We start from the raw sequence: 20,832 nt of genomic DNA, 5'->3' as shown, positions 1-20,832 counted from the left end.
GGGTCCGAAAATGTAGTTAACTGTTCTGTGATAAATACATTACTAACTACTTTTAGACGTATAGCTTTTTATATTAATTATTACATTTTTTAAATCCTTTTTAAATTGTATATCATACGACATGCTTCTGTTTTCAGGTTAGACAACAAAGAATCAAAATTTCAGCTTGGATCATTGTGCATGTTGAATGGCTGTAAGTCCGAACTTTGTTTGAGTTTGAAACTGATGCTAAATCTTCGGAACTCCTCGGCCATTTTCCATCGAAAACAACCTTGTGTGTATGCCGGTACATCAGTAGAAGTTTGCCGTAAATTTTTGAATTATATCATTAATTAAATGTAGTGTTTAAGCTTGTATTTATTGATCTAAGTATAAATTGATTGCAAGTGAAGTGTATTATTGCAGACATAATTAACTTCCCAAGAGTTAAGTCATTAAGTTAAAATGCTAAAAGAAATTACTACGCGATCCACATGCAGCGGACTAAGATTGTACCGATTTTTGAGTTTGTTAACCGTCCATATACATCCGAGGTTATTTTCGATAAAAATGGCAGAGGAGCTCCGAATAATGCTAAATATAACTCGAGGGGTGAAAGCGAAAAGGTTCTATCTGCTTCTTTATTTAATGTCACTTAGAACCTTTTCGCATTCACCCTTCGAACTGTTATACTCGTTTTATCGACTAATATGTCAATGCCTAACATACTGAACGTTTACTTTTGACCGATTGTTGAAGGGTCGTATTTTTAAAGCATCTTAGTGAATACATTCAACTTAGTGATCTTTTCGTAATTTTTAACAACGATTATTTTAAATGACCTCTACTTTTAATTTTTTCATATGTATATATTGTTAAGGCCATTTTCTTGTTTATTTTTATATTTTTGGCATACAAAAAGTGTTAGTTTTCTTTCAATCCAAGAAAAAGGGAAAATTTCCATCAAGTTGAACAAAATTCACACTATGATGGTTTATGAATACGACCCAAGAACTTTATTTTAGTTTACAACGTTGTTAACGGCATCGTTGTTATATTATACTGCAATTTCTAAATAACATTACAATTCCTGTTAGCTGTCAAATCGGTTTTGCTGTGGAAAATTCACCGATACACTTATGATTTGCGGTATACATAACAAGATTTGAGACAACTTTTTCAGCTTTAATATTACTTGTTGTATTTATATATATGAGCAATTCATCAAATATTTCACCTTTAAAGTTAACAACGATGACGTTTATCAAGTTGTTAACTTTAACAAAGTTCTGAACGATCGATTCTATATCTGCTTCTACTACACTGTACATGCATTTGTTAGTTTAAGTTTAATGCAAAACAATTTGATTTCATTATATTTTATGGCATGAAATACATTTGACAATGAGAATATCAATGCAAATTTTAACACAAAACAATTTTATGACTGCTTTACGTACCAGGACATAAGAGGGTGCGTAACAAAGGGCGTATCCTTTGACTTGCACCCCTCTGGGGTGCGGGGGCATTTGGCCGCGGTTTAACCATCAGTTCGTCCCCGCAGGGCGGGGATTTTACCCGGGGTTGGCTAGACCGAAAGTCAAAGTCCCGGCTATTCCCCGGACCTTGTGGGGCCGTGGTTACAAATGACTGGTGCATAAATGTATAACTACAAGTGTTTTGCCAACATGCGCAATTCAGCATTGCTATTTCTATTTCAGGCGTGTTCCCGGAAACACATTCCCCTTTAATTGGCCAAACGGTATGTGTTTTTTTTTGTGAATTCTGATATTAGAAATTATTTCCAAATCATAATATACGTACTAAAGTAGACCTAAACGAGAATTTCTAGAATAATAAGTCAAGTTAAAACGTTTTTTACCCAATTGAAGATTGTCTTCGTTGAATGCGTTAATGCATTAACTCTTACATGAGAACGGAAGCCATAACACAGAGCTCGTATATATTAACTGTGCGCTAAGTTACGATATTTCAATATATCATTGCTTCTTATTGTAGGGTATGTGACAATATTGTTCAGCTCACGATCCTCTCGTTCTTGATTCAAATAAAACAGAACTCGAGCTATGCGTTTGTTGATCATGATTTCAATAACGCGGATAGTGGATGCAGTAACTATAACAAGCATTTTGAAGACAACCTTCATTTTCATCCTCGGCACCCAAGCGTTTTCTTAACCTGTATGATATGTTATGAATACGCTTGTGCAAAGGGGGTTATCACAGTGCCAGGACTCTATATTCGGGTCAGTTGTGACCAAAACTAGGTCCAGACTCAAAAAAACATGTGACCCCCTTATTTATAGATTCCTGGCACCGTGACAACCCCCTTTGCCCTTGGGTGCCGAGGATGTTCATTTTAAGCCAATGAAATTGCAGATAGGCAACCATTAAGTACTAGACCCAATTAGTAAGAATTTCACCTTTCGCGGGCTTTTAACAATTAGCCTTCTGCCAATCACCCGGTACACACTCCCTGCGTCAAATTTGGTGTTGTCAGTGTATCAGCCAATGAGGTTGTATTCTAAGTCGGTTACGCTAAGCTCACTCCGCCCATTCTTATTAATTAAGAATTTGCTTCAAGTCATCTGAATATAACTTACACCAGTCCGTGCAAATGGTTTTGTTAAAACGAGGCTTGTTTAGGTGACATGCTTATAGTTAATTAAAGAAAATATATGTTTAAAGATATTTAATTGGAAATTCGCTCGAAATTTAAGCCAGGTGACGTCGTACTGGAAATTACGTCATTGATTTGTCTTCTCAGCACCGTGTGCGTTTACTTTTGTTTTTTAAAGTGAAACGGGCTGAGATGAGCGAAACCGTGAACTTATGTTACGATAAAAATCCTGCCTTAAGCTGATATAACGAAAAGCATGACATAAAAAGAGAAACCTCACCAGAAACGCTTATAACTGGACCATTTGCATGATTTGGCGTGTTGTAGTAGTGTAGTATGTTACGTAAAATACGAAATGGCACAAATCGGCCACTATACATTTTTATGTTCTCCTCGTATAATGGCTTTTATGTTCTTATTACAGCTCCTTTTGACGCCTGTTCTTGGGTCCGTACTGAGCCATTTTACCTTCTACCGGATTTATGAAAGGAGGTAAGGCTAGTACATGCCGTTGTAACTGTTTCTTATCCCATTCGCTACTCCTCGGCCATTCTTATCGAAAACAACCTCGGAGGTATATGGACGGTTTACAAGTCAGAAATCGGTACACTCTTAGTCCGCTGCAAGTAGATCGCGTAGTAATTTAATTTAGCGGTTAAACTCAATGACTTAACTCTTGGAAATCTTAATTATGTTTGCAATAATAGATCAGCAAATACAAGCTAAAACACTACAGTTAATTAATGATACAATTCAAAATTTTACGATCTACTTCTACCAATGGACCGGCATACATCCGAGGTTGTTTTCGATAAAAATGGCCGAAGAGCTCCAAATGTCAAGATATTCGAATGAACACATGGTGCACATCTTGCCAGAGGCAATACGCATATGTGCAACAAGATTATTACTTTGGGTTATTTGTCCGGTTTTGCCCCTTGATAGAATGAATACGTATTGCAACAAATTTCATTTGACTGTAACTTTCAAGATGTTCACATGAAACTGTGTATACCTATTGTAGTGAGAAAGTGCACCTGTTAAGCAAAGAACATAACTCTGGTTTTAATGATTGTCAAGTTATGTTTCCTATTAGTTTGAAAGAGTATTGCAACAACTGTGACATGGTTGGAACTATTCAAGATATTCATACGGAACTTTGTATTCATATTATACTGAGTATGTGGACCTGTTTTACAAGTACAATAACTCTTGCTGTAATAAGTTTCGAGTAATGCCCCGTAGTGACTAAAAAGAACAATCGAACTTTGTCGTTCGCTCCGCTGCGCTCTTGTTTTGTTACTCCTAAGTATTTGCTTGTATTTTCAGCTTGTCAAAGGTGTTCGGAGCAGACACCCAGCCAACTTCTGATGAAATGATGGATTTCTACGCAATAGTCCAAAGAAAAAATGGAAACGTCGTTAATTCAAGGTTTGACCTAGAGAGAGACAGAGAGTTTAGTCAACATCGTTAATTCAAGGTGTACCATTGAGAGAGAGAGAGAGAGGGGGGGGGGGGGGGGAGAGAGAGAGAGAGAGAGAGAGAGAGAGAGAGAGAGAGAGAGAGAGAGAGAGAGAGTTTAGTCAACATTGTTAATTCAAGGTTTGACCTTGAGAGAGAGAGAGAGAGGGAGAGAGAGAGGGAGAGAGAATGAGAGGCAGGGAAGCAGAGAAAGAGGCAGAGAAAGAGAGTTTAGTCAACATTGTTAATTGAAGGTTTGACATCGAGTTTAGTCATCGTTTATTGTTAAAAATGACCCTTACAAGTCATTCCGGTGCAATAAACAAAAAGGGAGAGGGAAAATTAAAACAAAGGTACATTCACAACAAAATATTTCGAAGGCAATATAAAAATAACAGTTCGGTGAAAAGAACAAAGGTAGGTAGGGAAATCGGAAACAAACATATTTGTTTCGCCTATAGAGCATGACTAATTTGTAAAATGAAATCAGTTTGTTTTATTTAAATAATTTGCCTAAATGCGTTTGTTTTTAAACAAAACGTTCTATGTTCCAGGTTAATAAAATATATCACCCAACGAGCAGAAAACAAGGACAGATGGGTCGGGGCACTCGTGAAGACGAAACTTCCAGGTGATAAATTTCACATACTTTTTTTATTGATTGTACTTAACAACCATCTCTATTTGGCAAACTGATATCAAAGGTTATAGGAACAAAAAATCATAGTTTAATGCATCAAAACTGGGTGGAGTTTAAAAAGGAAATATGGAGATCCTTGACAAGGCCGTATGCAATTTGGCGGCCATTTTCCAAGATGACCGCCATTCGCCAATTTTGACTAGAAACACAATGCTTCTATTTGTCCTTCTCAACAAACTATTTTAATTACTTACTAATGAATATTTTTACTTCAGTTCACATGATATATGGGCCATCTGATCCAGTTAACAGTGGATACGCCTTCGTTGATCATTACAAGTAAAAACCGTTACATTATTCAACAACTTTTATTGTGTTATAATAACCGATTTATTATTAATTATTTTTATTCACATTTAAGGCGCACAATAAAGGCTGACGTATTTTTTTTAAAATAGTTTTGAAGCATTTTCATGTTTAACTCATTTGAATTTAATGATAAACACAAAAAAACGCATATGATTTTGGTGCAGATAACAAAATATTAGCCTTACTAAATGAGGTTTTAGAATTCATAGCTACGCAGCCACAAATTCCACAGTTAGAAAAGGCGCAAAAAATCGCTAATATCTTTTTATCTGTATATGAATAATATGCATTTATTTATCATTAAAGTCAGATATAAAAAATGTAATCAACCTATATGGTGCGCCTTTAAAATAAGAGCAAATATTTAATCTTATTTAGCCTTCATTTTCATAGCAATTATTGTAACTTAATAATTCCAGTTAAAAATATATGCGACCTACATATTGCACTCTGCCCTGGAATTCATATCCCTTAAAATTCAATGCAAAATTTACAAGTTGTTATGTTTCCTTGAAAAACGAATGTGTATTAACGAAAATAAAACATACTCTTATCGAAGGCTGAGCGCTAGACCCATTTTTTCAATTTTTGTACTGAGCCAGGGGCCGATGTCTAATTTTGAATTCTTCAGAGAGTAGTACCATCTAAGAGTATAACTACGTTTTATTTCCACATGAAAGCAGTGCCATCTATGAGCATTACTGCGATCTATTTTTATTTCAACATGAAAGTAGTTCCATCCGCGGGTATAACTGTGATCTACGCTTTCATTTTGCAGGAAGGCAGTGACATATCCGAGTATTACTGTGGTCTACATTTTATTTTTAACAGGAAAGTAAGGCCATTCCCGATTATAACTAGAGTCTACTTCTTATTTTAACTTGAAAGTATTGCCATCCTGGATTATTACTGAGATCTACTTTTTATTTTCACAGGAAAATAGTGCTATCCGCGGGTATAACTGTGATCTACGCTTTCATTTTGCAGGAAAGTAGTGCCATCCGCGGATATAACTGTGATCTACGCTTTCATTTTGCAGGAAAGTAGTGCCATCCCCGAGTATTACTGTACTAGACGCAGCGATAGGACACTACCCGCAGTGGGAGGATCCGAATGCCGTCTTCGAATCATACAAGTCCTTCTTACAGTCCATCAAAAAGACTTAAATTCTCACTTCAAGTCCATCATAAACCTTGGAATCATTCCACCAGTGCATAAAACGTCTTGAAATTAATCCACCAGACCATTTAGGATAATTGAAATCATTATATCAGTCCATCAAAACGCATTGAAATTAAATTTAATAAATCAATCAGTCCATCAAAAAGCATTGAATAATTCCCTCCAGTCCATCAAACGCATTGAAATCACCTAACCAGTCCATTTAGACGCGTTAAAATCAATCCACAAGTTCATTAACGATGCACTATTACTCCCAACTAAGTTTTACCATGTTTAATACAATTGTTTTAATTTACCAAAAAGGATTAATTAATGTCAAAAGAATGGTTCCTATGAAGGATACTGTGTTTAATTTGAAAGAACGGTGCAGAAAACACGGTATTTCTACCTTATGAAACAATACTAGATCGCAGTAAATCTTTTAGCATTCACCAATCATTTAATATTTTTGCATTTTCAGCTTTTGAATACACGGTTATAAACTTGTTACCAGTAATAAATAATTAATATTTTCATGTATGCATCATCTAGTAATAAGTTGAAGGTTTATTACTGAGAATTTATGTTGTTTATACATGTGTATGTATTTATTTTAAATGAGAGTGTCATCAGTTTAAGAATCACTGTCCAAGAAAACGCATCGCGATCAACAAACCAGTCCATTAAACAATATTTAATATTCCCCTCCAGTCCATCAAAATGCCTTGAAACATTTTGTCATGCTCATTTGGAGGCATTTCCATATTTAGTATTTACCTTATCCTAAAAATTATATTGGTCTTCAGTTAGCATGTTCCTTAAATGCACAAAATAAAGAACCCCACCCACCCTACCCCAACCAATTTAATTTGTCAATTGTTTTTTTTTATTCTTAACGACAGGAATCATTGAAACATCTCGACATTCTTACTTTAGTTTCCAATATTTAGTTTAATTGTTAGGTGACCAAGATTTCACTGAGGTAAAATACTTTGTCTCCTATACTATTTCAAGCATTGTAATATTGCCATATTTTGCAATTTTTGAAGGACCTAGTAAAAACATTTTTAATTATTTTCGGTAAAAATAAAAGTGTTTTATTTTCTGGACAAAAAATCCTTTCAATTGATATCAATATAAAAAAAATAAATGTACAGTCGAAAACCGTTGGCTTGGTATCCCCGGGACCGGACGAAATACTTCGTTCCTTGCGAAAATCGAGCCAAGCGCGCATCTTTACAAAGAGTAAAACAAAATTGGTTCTCAACGTTCAGTTCCAGCCAACGAGGAAATCGAGCCAAGCGGTTTCGAGCGAACGGGTTTCGACTGTATGATTTATAAAATAGTTCCTACGAATGGTATAAACCTGAAATATATACAAAGAAGAGCAAGTTTTGCCGTTTAAACATGATTTAGGTTATAGGACAAATTCCATTAGCGGATCCAAGGGGAGTGGACCCGGCGCCCCACCCGCCTAAAATCGTCAAGCTTTTTATTTAAATATAGGAGGTAAAGAGTAAAGAAATACGTCAAAAATGCTCCATTTCGGGCTAGAACTTGTGAACATTTTCTACGGGGCTGGCCTCCCAACCCCTTCAACACTTTAAACCAAATTAATATTGGTTCTAAGGAAGGGGCGCAAGTCAAATGGTTACGCCCCTTCAACACTTTAAACCAAATTAATATTGGTTTTAAGGAAGGGGCGCAAGTCAAACGGTTACGAAACATCCAATCCTGGATTCACCCCAGCTTTCCACTTTAAGAAATGTCTGACGCTTTTCATTACTCAAAATATTCGCAGACTCTAATGATTTATATAATATTTAATTAAGTATCAAAGAATGGAAATTGTTACAATGCTTGACAATTTTTCACCTGCGTTTCGGAGGTTAATGGAGACCGAATTGAAACTGTATAATTGTTATATGTTGTAATTTTATTTTACAAAAAAATACTTGTCGAGCAATAAAATAATCCTATATTTTGATATGGTATATACGACCTTGCATACTTTGTATGTTTCTTTCAATAATAAAATATGTTTAAACCATATGACGAGCGTGATTTAATGCCTTTTACACTGGTGTCGACTTGAACTAAACCATATGAATATTACATTCAAATGAAAATGACTTACCCGGTATGTACATTCGCGCCAAACACTAAGATTGTTATTGTTATTCTTTGCTTTACTAAATCATGAATTGTTTAGTAATGCAAACTTTGATAACATACTCGTTAATGTTGTTGTGAATGTCTCGACATTAACCAGCACGCATGTGCGACACGCTGAATAACTGACCAAATAAAAAACATGACTCAATGAATATAAATTCGCCGTTGTTTTTTAGACAGAGGCTTTCTAGGTTATAGAAATGGGCTCCGTACGGCGATCCCGTTCAAGGACACATGAGCGTAAACACCAAGGTATAGTATAAAACGGGTTTATCTTTTGTATACAGACTTCGTATTCCAATATTTCCTTTTACTTGCTTAAGTATTATTTTATTTTTTAAATAAATCACTATTACTGGTCCCTGATCATAATCATGAGGACCAGTAATTGTGACTCGACATTCTCTAGGTTGAAGAAATAACCCATCGGTCAGGGGTGTGGTCTTTCACAACAGATAAAATGTTATAAGTTACGAGATGAGTTGGTGCCCCGATATGGGATATACTGGGTAAAGGAAACCATATCCGGTGAAAGCAAAGCGAAGCTCGTAACCGAATATGGTTTCCTGCGCCCCATATATCGCATATAGTTTAAACATATCTATTTTACAACGATTGAGAAACAACCTATTACAACATTGTATTAATCACTCTCGTTGACCCGATTTTACGCAAGAGTGTGGTCTTGTGTTCTCGGGGAAACCGGAGAACCCGGAGGAAACCCACTTGTCCGGTTTGGTGACCACGAACCAAACTCACATGCGGAGCCGGGAATCGAACCTTGGACGCCTAAGTGAGAAGCGAGTGCGCTAACCACTGCGCTAATCGGACAACCTGGTGACCACGAACCAAACTCAAATGCGCCTGTCACATATCGGGTCACCTACTAACCCCGTAACGTATATATCACGTCGACAACCCGTTTACATGTTTCATTTATTCATCGGAATCAGAAAATAAACGCCATTAAATATTGGGTCATCGCGTGACCATTCTTCGACCAATGGCGTTACGTTATTTATGTTCGTGGCGTGATATAATCTAATAATGTGCACTTCCATGAAAAAGTGATAGATTTTAAGTAAAAATTAGTTAAATTAGAAATTAACATGACGTGAAGAAAAACTTTGTTCTGACTAGTCGTTTGTAGGGTTTGTTTGTAAGAGGAAGTCTAAGTAATCCATTTGATTTTACAACCATGTGCTATTTTGGGGTGTGTATGTAAGCTTATTTATACTCGCCCTCGCGCAAGGCACATTCGGCGAGTGCTCAGATGTGATTCTTAGTCATTTTACGTGATTGGAGCATAGTGCACAGACAAAATGTAACAAAGGGGGGACTGGCGGGGATGAAAGTCTAGCAATTAATTTATAGTCGCCTTAAATGGTTAAAGTTTATTTTTGTTTAGCTGATTGTTGGCGATCAGAATGCTTGAAAATGTGTTTTTGAAAACTGTATTCTTTTTAACTTATGAAAGATGGTCACACTTCAATGAGTCTCTCAAGTAATAGGGGCATACAATTCAACATGCTTCCAGGGGCGTAGCTAGCCCTCTATTCATGTGGATTTATAATTATGATATGGGATTCCGGGGGCATGTCCCCTCGGAAAATAAGAAAACAATTGTGCAATCTGGTGCACTCTGGGCGTTCTGAGGTGCTTTATTTAGAACTGGAAAGTGGACAGGATTATCGAATCAAGTACGCAATATTGGCTGATTTTGTTTCTTTATATTTTTTCAGAATCATGTGGAATCAGCCGCCTATTTGGCCTCAGGTACGCCCATAATTGGTGAACGTGTGCTTCATTCCATCTCTGCTTATTTATTGTATGTTTTTTTCTTTCTATTTTTCAACTGCTTATGCGCGGAGCCGAAGCATGAATACATGACACATTTTTACTTCAGCAGACAACCCGTGCACGTGAACGATTCGCTCGTTCTTGAACTCACAAACCGGTTCCGGTACGCATGGGCCTGATCAACAAAACCTTGCGTGTGACGTCAAACTTGTGACGTCACAAGACCGAAAGCTCATGGTGCTCTTTCAGAAATTGATGATTATTTATCCTTTACACTTTTGTTTTCAACCACTTATGATCAACTTAAAACTGTTTATACACAATTTAATGTTTACTCTAAATATTCTCAAATTAAGTCAGTTGACTTTGAAATTAAACCTTTTTTTTAATTTCAATTTTCAAATTAAAGTTTGTTTTTAACTGCGGAAAGTAGTTGAATAAATGGGAATGAACGGTCCCGTACATCTTGAATATACGGGCGTTGCTGGACCCGTACACTAAACGTGTGCGGACCGGGTACACGAATACGATAAAGGGACCCCGTGCATGCAACGTGAAAGCTATGGGAAGACGGACCCCGTGCATCTACGTGTAAGCTATGGGGAGACGGACACCGTGCATGCAACGTGTAAGCTATGGGGAGACAGACCCCGTGCATGCAACGTGTAAGCTATGTGGAGACGGACCCCGTGCATGCAACGTGTAAGCAATGGAAAGACGGACCCCGTGCATACAACGTGTAAGCTATGGAAAGACGGACCCCGTGCATGCAACGTGTAAGCTATGGAAAGACGGACCCCGTGCATGCAACGTGTAAGCTATGTAAATACGGACCCCGTGCATGCAACGTGTAAGCTATGGAAATACGGACCCCGTGCGTGCAACGTGTAAGCTATGGAAATACGGACACCGTGCATGCAACGTGTAAGCTATGGAATCACGGACTCCGTGCATGCAACGTGTAAGCTATGGAATCACGGACTCCGTGCATGCAACGTGTAAGCTATGGAAATACGGACCCCGTGAGTGCAACGTGTATGTTATGGAAATACGGACCCCGTGCGTGCAACGTGTAAGCTATGGAAATACGGACCCCGTGCATGCAACGTGTACGCTATGGAAATACGGACCCCGTGCATGCAAAGTGTAAGCTATGGAAATACGGACCCCGTGCATGCTACGTGTAAGCTATGGAAATGCGGACCCCGTGCATGCAACGAGTAAGCTATGGAAATACGGACCCCATGCATGCAACGTGTAAGCTATGGAAATACGGACCCTGTAACGTGTACGGGGAGGACATACGGATTGAAAACAGATCTCGAACACGTTGGTGCAATGTTATTATTTTATTAATGCAGTATTATGTTTAATTCATTTGATAATAATTACCAAAACAAACAATAAACATAATTTGTGTGAAGACGTTTTTGCGCGTTTTAATGGCCACGTAGCTATTAATTAAAAATATACTATTTTTTTACTAAAAACGTATCGCATTATGTTTGTTATTTTTTTTATCATACTGTCTAATGCGTTCAACATTATTCTGCATTTAATATAAAAACAAAATGTTTTTTGAATCAATCTTTATTGTGTGCCTTTAATTGAAAACAAAACCAACTATAATCATGGTATATGTTGTTATTGTTTTTACTTTAAATAAACTCTGCATAATTGTTGCACCTAGGTTCATCTAGGTGTCCAGTGAAAATAGTTAACATATAACTGGCTCTCTTGTAGTTGTAGTAAAAGTATTGAAGCTTTTTAAAGGCACATGTATTATATATTTTATTTTAACATTAAATAAAGAATAAATCTAAATATATATATATATATATATATATATATATATATATATATATATATATATATATATATATATATATATATATATATACGAGTATACATACACACTATCAACATATTGAATATACGGGAATAACATTATACAATAAACAGTCATTAAGTTGAAGAACATGTGCACGATAAATATTATAACTATGTAGCTAAAAGCAAATAAAATACGTCAAATATAAAGGTATACGTACGTTTAAGCAAATATGATTCTTGTATTATAAACATGTACATTTTCCATCCGTACTTATATTTACGAAAAAGGTTAAAGTAAAAATCAATCAGTTTTAATAGTTGTATTTTTGCCACTTGTAATTGGATCTATTATTTTATCGTACATTAAGGACGAGGAGCGTGACTTTATATCCGCCGACAACCAGAGAGGAAGTACGGCTGCTGAAGAACAAAGCTCTAGGTCCGTACAATCCGTCTTGTTGCCTTGCCAGTGTGGCCAACTTCGTCTTCTCGTCCTTGTCAACCTGCAGCACTGTGTCGGAGTGAAAGCAGGAGACGAACCCGTACGTGTTTGGTATCAAAATTCTTAAAATGTGATCAATCTCTATATTAAAATTGAATAAAACATGTGGTTTTAAACGAAATCAGAAAAAGTACAAAACATGAAGTTTAAGTTGAAATGTGTCGGAAACTAAAGAGATTGGTAAGCCCCTCCCCCAATCGATCCGGCAGATCTTTCTTCTTTGAATCTTCTCTCTGATTGGCTGAGGGCAATATTCTGGCATATTGCAATTTAAATAGGTAGTCACGCCCACAAAGTTATACATTCGAGGCATATCCTGTCCCCTTTTATGGCCCTTATGACACCTTAGGCACAATAAAATCACATCTTGTGTATATTTTAGCTGACAACCTAAATATTTAAATTTGAGTTAAATTTCATATCTTTAATTGTAAAAGAAATATCAAGGAAATTATCAATATCTTTTCGCAAACAATACAAATTTAATGTTTAGCAGTAAAATAAACATATTCATTTTTGGCATATAAAAGGAAACCAAAATTAATGAGTTTCCGGTTAAACGTGAGATGGCAATGCAGTATACACCAGAGCCCCGAAATTAAACTTTGTTGAATCCGGTTAAATCAAAATACTTCTACATGTTATTTCCAATTTAGTTCAACTAAAAACAAAAGGTTAATGAACATAAAGACTCCCCAAAAAAATATTACTGATTCATAAGTGAATGATTTTCTATTTCAAAATATGCTTTTGCAAGCAGTTGAAAAATCGACGTATACAGAATTAATGTTTTACGATCATTTTATTTCTTTGTATTAAACCGATTCAAAAAAATTAATATACTCTTTATAAAATGATGTTTTCTATGCCACTAATATATGTAATATGCATGGATTGTGTACAAATTGAGGGTGTTAACTCTACGAGGATACAGCTTACTAAAGATTGAATTACCCACACTAACAACACATCATTCAAAGAGAATATATAATTGTACAATTAACTTCAATTAAATGTCCGTCATTGTCAGAATCTGTGAACAGAAAGGTGTTTAAACATTATTACATGTATGTATAATAAGTTTGAAATTAAACATTCAATTTGTTTGTTTATTTGCTATAAACATGTAATTTGTTTCTCAGCAATAAGATACATTGTATTGTCTAATATAAAATAAATAATTGATGCACTTCATTTGTTATTAACAATTATTACAGTTTGTTGTAAAAATATCAATAATCTTTTAATACATTAATCTATTAATCGTTTTGTTGATATCATTGTTCTGTTCATTAAAGTTAATTATTAAATAACACCTGCACAACATTGAATATTTTTTGTTTGTTTTTCTTTTATTTGCTTTAAAGTATTTCTCAAAAAGTATCTTTTTTTTAATTGTTATTGAATATTTTCTAAAAACATTCTGTATCACATTGTTTTGATTGAGTGTTTTGGGTATAATATTTGTGTCCAGATGTTCAAATATCCAATGTTTTTTTTCAGGTGAAAATGTCAAGTAACGTTGTGTATTTCAATTACTGCATGACACTTGGGTCTCGTAAGGGTTACTCAGATTAGGAGGGGCCTAACAGAACCCCAAAACAACGAATGTCTATTAGTGTCAAACGTCAACACCTTCTATCAACACACACCATCCTCTCTATAAAACCTTAAGATTTTCTAAATCAAGACTACTTTGATCTGGAATTTCTAGGTTAAAATTGCATTTTGCATTTCAAAGCTAAAGTCTTATTTGTAATATTTTTACGTTTCGGTTTGTGAATCAAAACCATGGCCGCATTTAAGAGAAATCACAACAAGTAAGTTTTAATAATAACTGTTTATTTTATGCTGATATAAGATATGATTTAGAATTCGTTCTGATATATTTTTATCAAATTAATTGTCTATGTGTTGACCGAAGATCTCTGCCAAAAGTTTGCAACCAGATTGGAATATATTATCAGTTTAAAACGGTTGAGTTATATTTATTGATTATAATATATTATTAAAACGTCGTTAAGTATGCATAAAATGTATCTCAGACATCGTTTAATATCATCCAAAATAACATTATACATAAATAGTACAAAATGTCATCATTTCGAGTGTAGTATTTAGCCCATGCCAGTGTTGGATTCGAAGCTATGACTCTTCGGAAATGTTTGAAATAGACTGTAAGCTACTAAGATTTGAATTTCTGAAAAAAAAATGATTGTTTAGCTATTTTATTATTAATATTTAATCTTATTTAGCCTTCATTTTCACAGCAATTATTGTAACTTAATAATTCCAGTTTAAAATATATGCGACCTACATATTGCACCCTGCCCTGGAATTCATATCCCTTAAAATTCAATGCAAAATTTACAAGTTGTTATGTTTCCTTGAAAAACGAATGTGTATTAACGAAAATAAAACATACTCTTATCGAAGGCTGAGCGCTAGACCCATTTTTTCAATTTTTGTACTGAGCCAGGGGCCGATGTCTAATTTTGAATTCTTCAGAGAGTAGTACCATCTAAGAGTATAACTACGTTTTATTTCCACATGAAAGCAGTGCCATCTATGAGCATTACTGCGATCTATTTTTATTTCAACATGAAAGTAGTTCCATCCGCGGGTATAACTGTGATCTACGCTTTCATTTTGCAGGAAGGCAGTGACATATCCGAGTATTACTGTGGTCTACATTTTATTTTTAACAGGAAAGTAAGGCCATTCCCGATTATAACTAGAGTCTACTTCTTATTTTAACTTGAAAGTATTGCCATCCTGGATTATTACTGAGATCTACTTTTTATTTTCACAGGAAAATAGTGCTATCCGCGGGTATAACTGTGATCTACGCTTTCATTTTGCAGGAAAGTAGTGCCATCCGCGGATATAACTGTGATCTACGCTTTCATTTTGCAGGAAAGTAGTGCCATCCCCGAGTATTACTGTACTAGACGCAGCGATAGGACACTACCCGCAGTGGGAGGATCCGAATGCCGTCTTCGAATCATACAAGTCCTTCTTACAGTCCATCAAAAAGACTTAAATTCTCACTTCAAGTCCATCATAAACCTTGGAATCATTCCACCAGTGCATAAAACGTCTTGAAATTAATCCACCAGACCATTTAGGATAATTGAAATCATTATATCAGTCCATCAAAACGCATTGAAATTAAATTTAATAAATCAATCAGTCCATCAAAAAGCATTGAATAATTCCCTCCAGTCCATCAAACGCATTGAAATCACCTAACCAGTCCATTTAGACGCGTTAAAATCAATCCACAAGTTCATTAACGATGCACTATTACTCCCAACTAAGTTTTACCATGTTTAATACAATTGTTTTAATTTACCAAAAAGGATTAATTAATGTCAAAAGAATGGTTCCTATGAAGGATACTGTGTTTAATTTGAAAGAACGGTGCAGAAAACACGGTATTTCTACCTTATGAAACAATACTAGATCGCAGTAAATCTTTTAGCATTCACCAATCATTTAATATTTTTGCATTTTCAGCTTTTGAATACACGGTTATAAACTTGTTACCAGTAATAAATAATTAATATTTTCATGTATGCATCATCTAGTAATAAGTTGAAGGTTTATTACTGAGAATTTATGTTGTTTATACATGTGTATGTATTTATTTTAAATGAGAGTGTCATCAGTTTAAGAATCACTGTCCAAGAAAACGCATCGCGATCAACAAACCAGTCCATTAAACAATATTTAATATTCCCCTCCAGTCCATCAAAATGCCTTGAAACATTTTGTCATGCTCATTTGGAGGCATTTCCATATTTAGTATTTACCTTATCCTAAAAATTATATTGGTCTTCAGTTAGCATGTTCCTTAAATGCACAAAATAAAGAACCCCACCCACCCTACCCCAACCAATTTAATTTGTCAATTGTTTTTTTTTATTCTTAACGACAGGAATCATTGAAACATCTCGACATTCTTACTTTAGTTTCCAATATTTAGTTTAATTGTTAGGTGACCAAGATTTCACTGAGGTAAAATACTTTGTCTCCTATACTATTTCAAGCATTGTAATATTGCCATATTTTGCAATTTTTGAAGGACCTAGTAAAAACATTTTTAATTATTTTCGGTAAAAATAAAAGTGTTTTATTTTCTGGACAAAAAATCCTTTCAATTGATATCAATATAAAAAAAATAAATGTACAGTCGAAAACCGTTGGCTTGGTATCCCCGGGACCGGACGAAATACTTCGTTCCTTGCGAAAATCGAGCCAAGCGCGCATCTTTACAAAGAGTAAAACAAAATTGGTTCTCAACGTTCAGTTCCAGCCAACGAGGAAATCGAGCCAAGCGGTTTCGAGCGAACGGGTTTCGACTGTATGATTTATAAAATAGTTCCTACGAATGGTATAAACCTGAAATATATACAAAGAAGAGCAAGTTTTGCCGTTTAAACATGATTTAGGTTATAGGACAAATTCCATTAGCGGATCCAAGGGGAGTGGACCCGGCGCCCCACCCGCCTAAAATCGTCAAGCTTTTTATTTAAATATAGGAGGTAAAGAGTAAAGAAATACGTCAAAAATGCTCCATTTCGGGCTAGAACTTGTGAACATTTTCTACGGGGCTGGCCTCCCAACCCCTTCAACACTTTAAACCAAATTAATATTGGTTCTAAGGAAGGGGCGCAAGTCAAATGGTTACGCCCCTTCAACACTTTAAACCAAATTAATATTGGTTTTAAGGAAGGGGCGCAAGTCAAACGGTTACGAAACATCCAATCCTGGATTCACCCCAGCTTTCCACTTTAAGAAATGTCTGACGCTTTTCATTACTCAAAATATTCGCAGACTCTAATGATTTATATAATATTTAATTAAGTATCAAAGAATGGAAATTGTTACAATGCTTGACAATTTTTCACCTGCGTTTCGGAGGTTAATGGAGACCGAATTGAAACTGTATAATTGTTATATGTTGTAATTTTATTTTACAAAAAAATACTTGTCGAGCAATAAAATAATCCTATATTTTGATATGGTATATACGACCTTGCATACTTTGTATGTTTCTTTCAATAATAAAATATGTTTAAACCATATGACGAGCGTGATTTAATGCCTTTTACACTGGTGTCGACTTGAACTAAACCATATTAGTATTACATTCAAATGAAAATGACTTACCCGGTATGTACATTCGCGCCAAACACTAAGATTGTTATTGTTATTCTTTGCTTTACTAAATCATGAATTGTTTAGTAATGCAAACTTTGATAACATACTCGTTAATGTTGTTGTGAATGTCTCGACATTAACCAGCACGCATGTGCGACACGCTGAATAACTGACCAAATAAAAAACATGACTCAATGAATATAAATTCGCCGTTGTTTTTTAGACAGAGGCTTTCTAGGTTATAGAAATGGGCTCCGTACGGCGATCCCGTTCAAGGACACATGAGCGTAAACACCAAGGTATAGTATAAAACGGGTTTATCTTTTGTATACAGACTTCGTATTCCAATATTTCCTTTTACTTGCTTAAGTATTATTTTATTTTTTAAATAAATCACTATTACTGGTCCCTGATCATAATCATGAGGACCAGTAATTGTGACTCGACATTCTCTAGGTTGAAGAAATAACCCATCGGTCAGGGGTGTGGTCTTTCACAACAGATAAAATGTTATAAGTTACGAGATGAGTTGGTGCCCCGATATGGGATATACTGGGTAAAGGAAACCATATCCGGTGAAAGCAAAGCGAAGCTCGTAACCGAATATGGTTTCCTGCGCCCCATATATCGCATATAGTTTAAACATATCTATTTTACAACGATTGAGAAACAACCTATTACAACATTGTATTAATCACTCTCGTTGACCCGATTTTACGCAAGAGTGTGGTCTTGTGTTCTCGGGGAAACCGGAGAACCCGGAGGAAACCCACTTGTCCGGTTTGGTGACCACGAACCAAACTCACATGCGGAGCCGGGAATCGAACCTTGGACGCCTAAGTGAGAAGCGAGTGCGCTAACCACTGCGCTAATCGGACAACCTGGTGACCACGAACCAAACTCAAATGCGCCTGTCACATATCCCATATCGGGTCACCTACTAACCCCGTAACGTATATATCACGTCGACAACCCGTTTACATGTTTCATTTATTCATCGGAATCAGAAAATAAACGCCATTAAATATTGGGTCATCGCGTGACCATTCTTCGACCAATGGCGTTACGTTATTTATGTTCGTGGCGTGATATAATCTAATAATGTGCACTTCCATGAAAAAGTGATAGATTTTAAGTAAAAATTAGTTAAATTAGAAATTAACATGACGTGAAGAAAAACTTTGTTCTGACTAGTCGTTTGTAGGGTTTGTTTGTAAGAGGAAGTCTAAGTAATCCATTTGATTTTACAACCATGTGCTATTTTGGGGTGTGTATGTAAGCTTATTTATACTCGCCCTCGCGCAAGGCACATTCGGCGAGTGCTCAGATGTGATTCTTAGTCATTTTACGTGATTGGAGCATAGTGCACAGACAAAATGTAACAAAGGGGGGACTGGCGGGGATGAAAGTCTAGCAATTAATTTATAGTCGCCTTAAATGGTTAAAGTTTATTTTTGTTTAGCTGATTGTTGGCGATCAGAATGCTTGAAAATGTGTTTTTGAAAACTGTATTCTTTTTAACTTATGAAAGATGGTCACACTTCAATGAGTCTCTCAAGTAATAGGGGCATACAATTCAACATGCTTCCAGGGGCGTAGCTAGCCCTCTATTCATGTGGATTTATAATTATGATATGGGATTCCGGGGGCATGTCCCCTCGGAAAATAAGAAAACAATTGTGCAATCTGGTGCACTCTGGGCGTTCTGAGGTGCTTTATTTAGAACTGGAAAGTGGACAGGATTATCGAATCAAGTACGCAATATTGGCTGATTTTGTTTCTTTATATTTTTTCAGAATCATGTGGAATCAGCCGCCTATTTGGCCTCAGGTACGCCCATAATTGGTGAACGTGTGCTTCATTCCATCTCTGCTTATTTATTGTATGTTTTTTTCTTTCTATTTTTCAACTGCTTATGCGCGGAGCCGAAGCATGAATACATGACACATTTTTACTTCAGCAGACAACCCGTGCACGTGAACGATTCGCTCGTTCTTGAACTCACAAACCGGTTCCGGTACGCATGGGCCTGATCAACAAAACCTTGCGTGTGACGTCAAACTTGTGACGTCACAAGACCGAAAGCTCATGGTGCTCTTTCAGAAATTGATGATTATTTATCCTTTACACTTTTGTTTTCAACCACTTATGATCAACTTAAAACTGTTTATACACAATTTAATGTTTACTCTAAATATTCTCAAATTAAGTCAGTTGACTTTGAAATTAAACCTTTTTTTTAATTTCAATTTTCAAATTAAAGTTTGTTTTTAACTGCGGAAAGTAGTTGAATAAATGGGAATGAACGGTCCCGTACATCTTGAATATACGGGCGTTGCTGGACCCGTACACTAAACGTGTGCGGACCGGGTACACGAATACGATAAAGGGACCCCGTGCATGCAACGTGAAAGCTATGGGAAGACGGACCCCGTGCATCTACGTGTAAGCTATGGGGAGACGGACACCGTGCATGCAACGTGTAAGCTATGGGGAGACAGACCCCGTGCATGCAACGTGTAAGCTATGTGGAGACGGACCCCGTGCATGCAACGTGTAAGCAATGGAAAGACGGACCCCGTGCATACAACGTGTAAGCTATGGAAAGACGGACCCCGTGCATGCAACGTGTAAGCTATGGAAAGACGGACCCCGTGCATGCAACGTGTAAGCTATGTAAATACGGACCCCGTGCATGCAACGTGTAAGCTATGGAAATACGGACCCCGTGCGTGCAACGTGTAAGCTATGGAAATACGGACACCGTGCATGCAACGTGTAAGCTATGGAATCACGGACTCCGTGCATGCAACGTGTAAGCTATGGAATCACGGACTCCGTGCATGCAACGTGTAAGCTATGGAAATACGGACCCCGTGAGTGCAACGTGTATGTTATGGAAATACGGACCCCGTGCGTGCAACGTGTAAGCTATGGAAATACGGACCCCGTGCATGCAACGTGTACGCTATGGAAATACGGACCCCGTGCATGCAAAGTGTAAGCTATGGAAATACGGACCCCGTGCATGCTACGTGTAAGCTATGGAAATGCGGACCCCGTGCATGCAACGAGTAAGCTATGGAAATACGGACCCCATGCATGC

At 36.4% G+C, this 20,832-nt stretch overlaps 1 protein-coding gene across 1 annotated transcript; it reads left to right on the top strand.

Annotated features, from left to right (window-relative positions):
- Window positions 1-87: 87 nt before the first annotated feature.
- LOC128218220 (mesoderm-specific transcript protein-like) lies at window positions 88-8,246 on the top strand. Its single transcript, XM_052925829.1, has 7 exons — window positions 88-193; window positions 1,701-1,741; window positions 3,044-3,111; window positions 3,949-4,050; window positions 4,635-4,711; window positions 4,996-5,059; window positions 6,129-8,246. The coding sequence occupies exons 1-7, from the start codon at window positions 181-183 to the stop codon at window positions 6,253-6,255; spliced, it is 492 nt and encodes a 163-aa protein (XP_052781789.1). The 5' UTR covers window positions 88-180; the 3' UTR covers window positions 6,256-8,246.
- Window positions 8,247-20,832: the final 12,586 nt, after the last annotated feature.

Source organism: Mya arenaria, chromosome 14, assembly GCF_026914265.1.
Source record: "Mya arenaria isolate MELC-2E11 chromosome 14, ASM2691426v1".
NCBI lineage: Eukaryota > Metazoa > Mollusca > Bivalvia > Myida > Myidae > Mya > Mya arenaria.
This window is presented reverse-complemented; position numbering and strand designations above follow the sequence as displayed.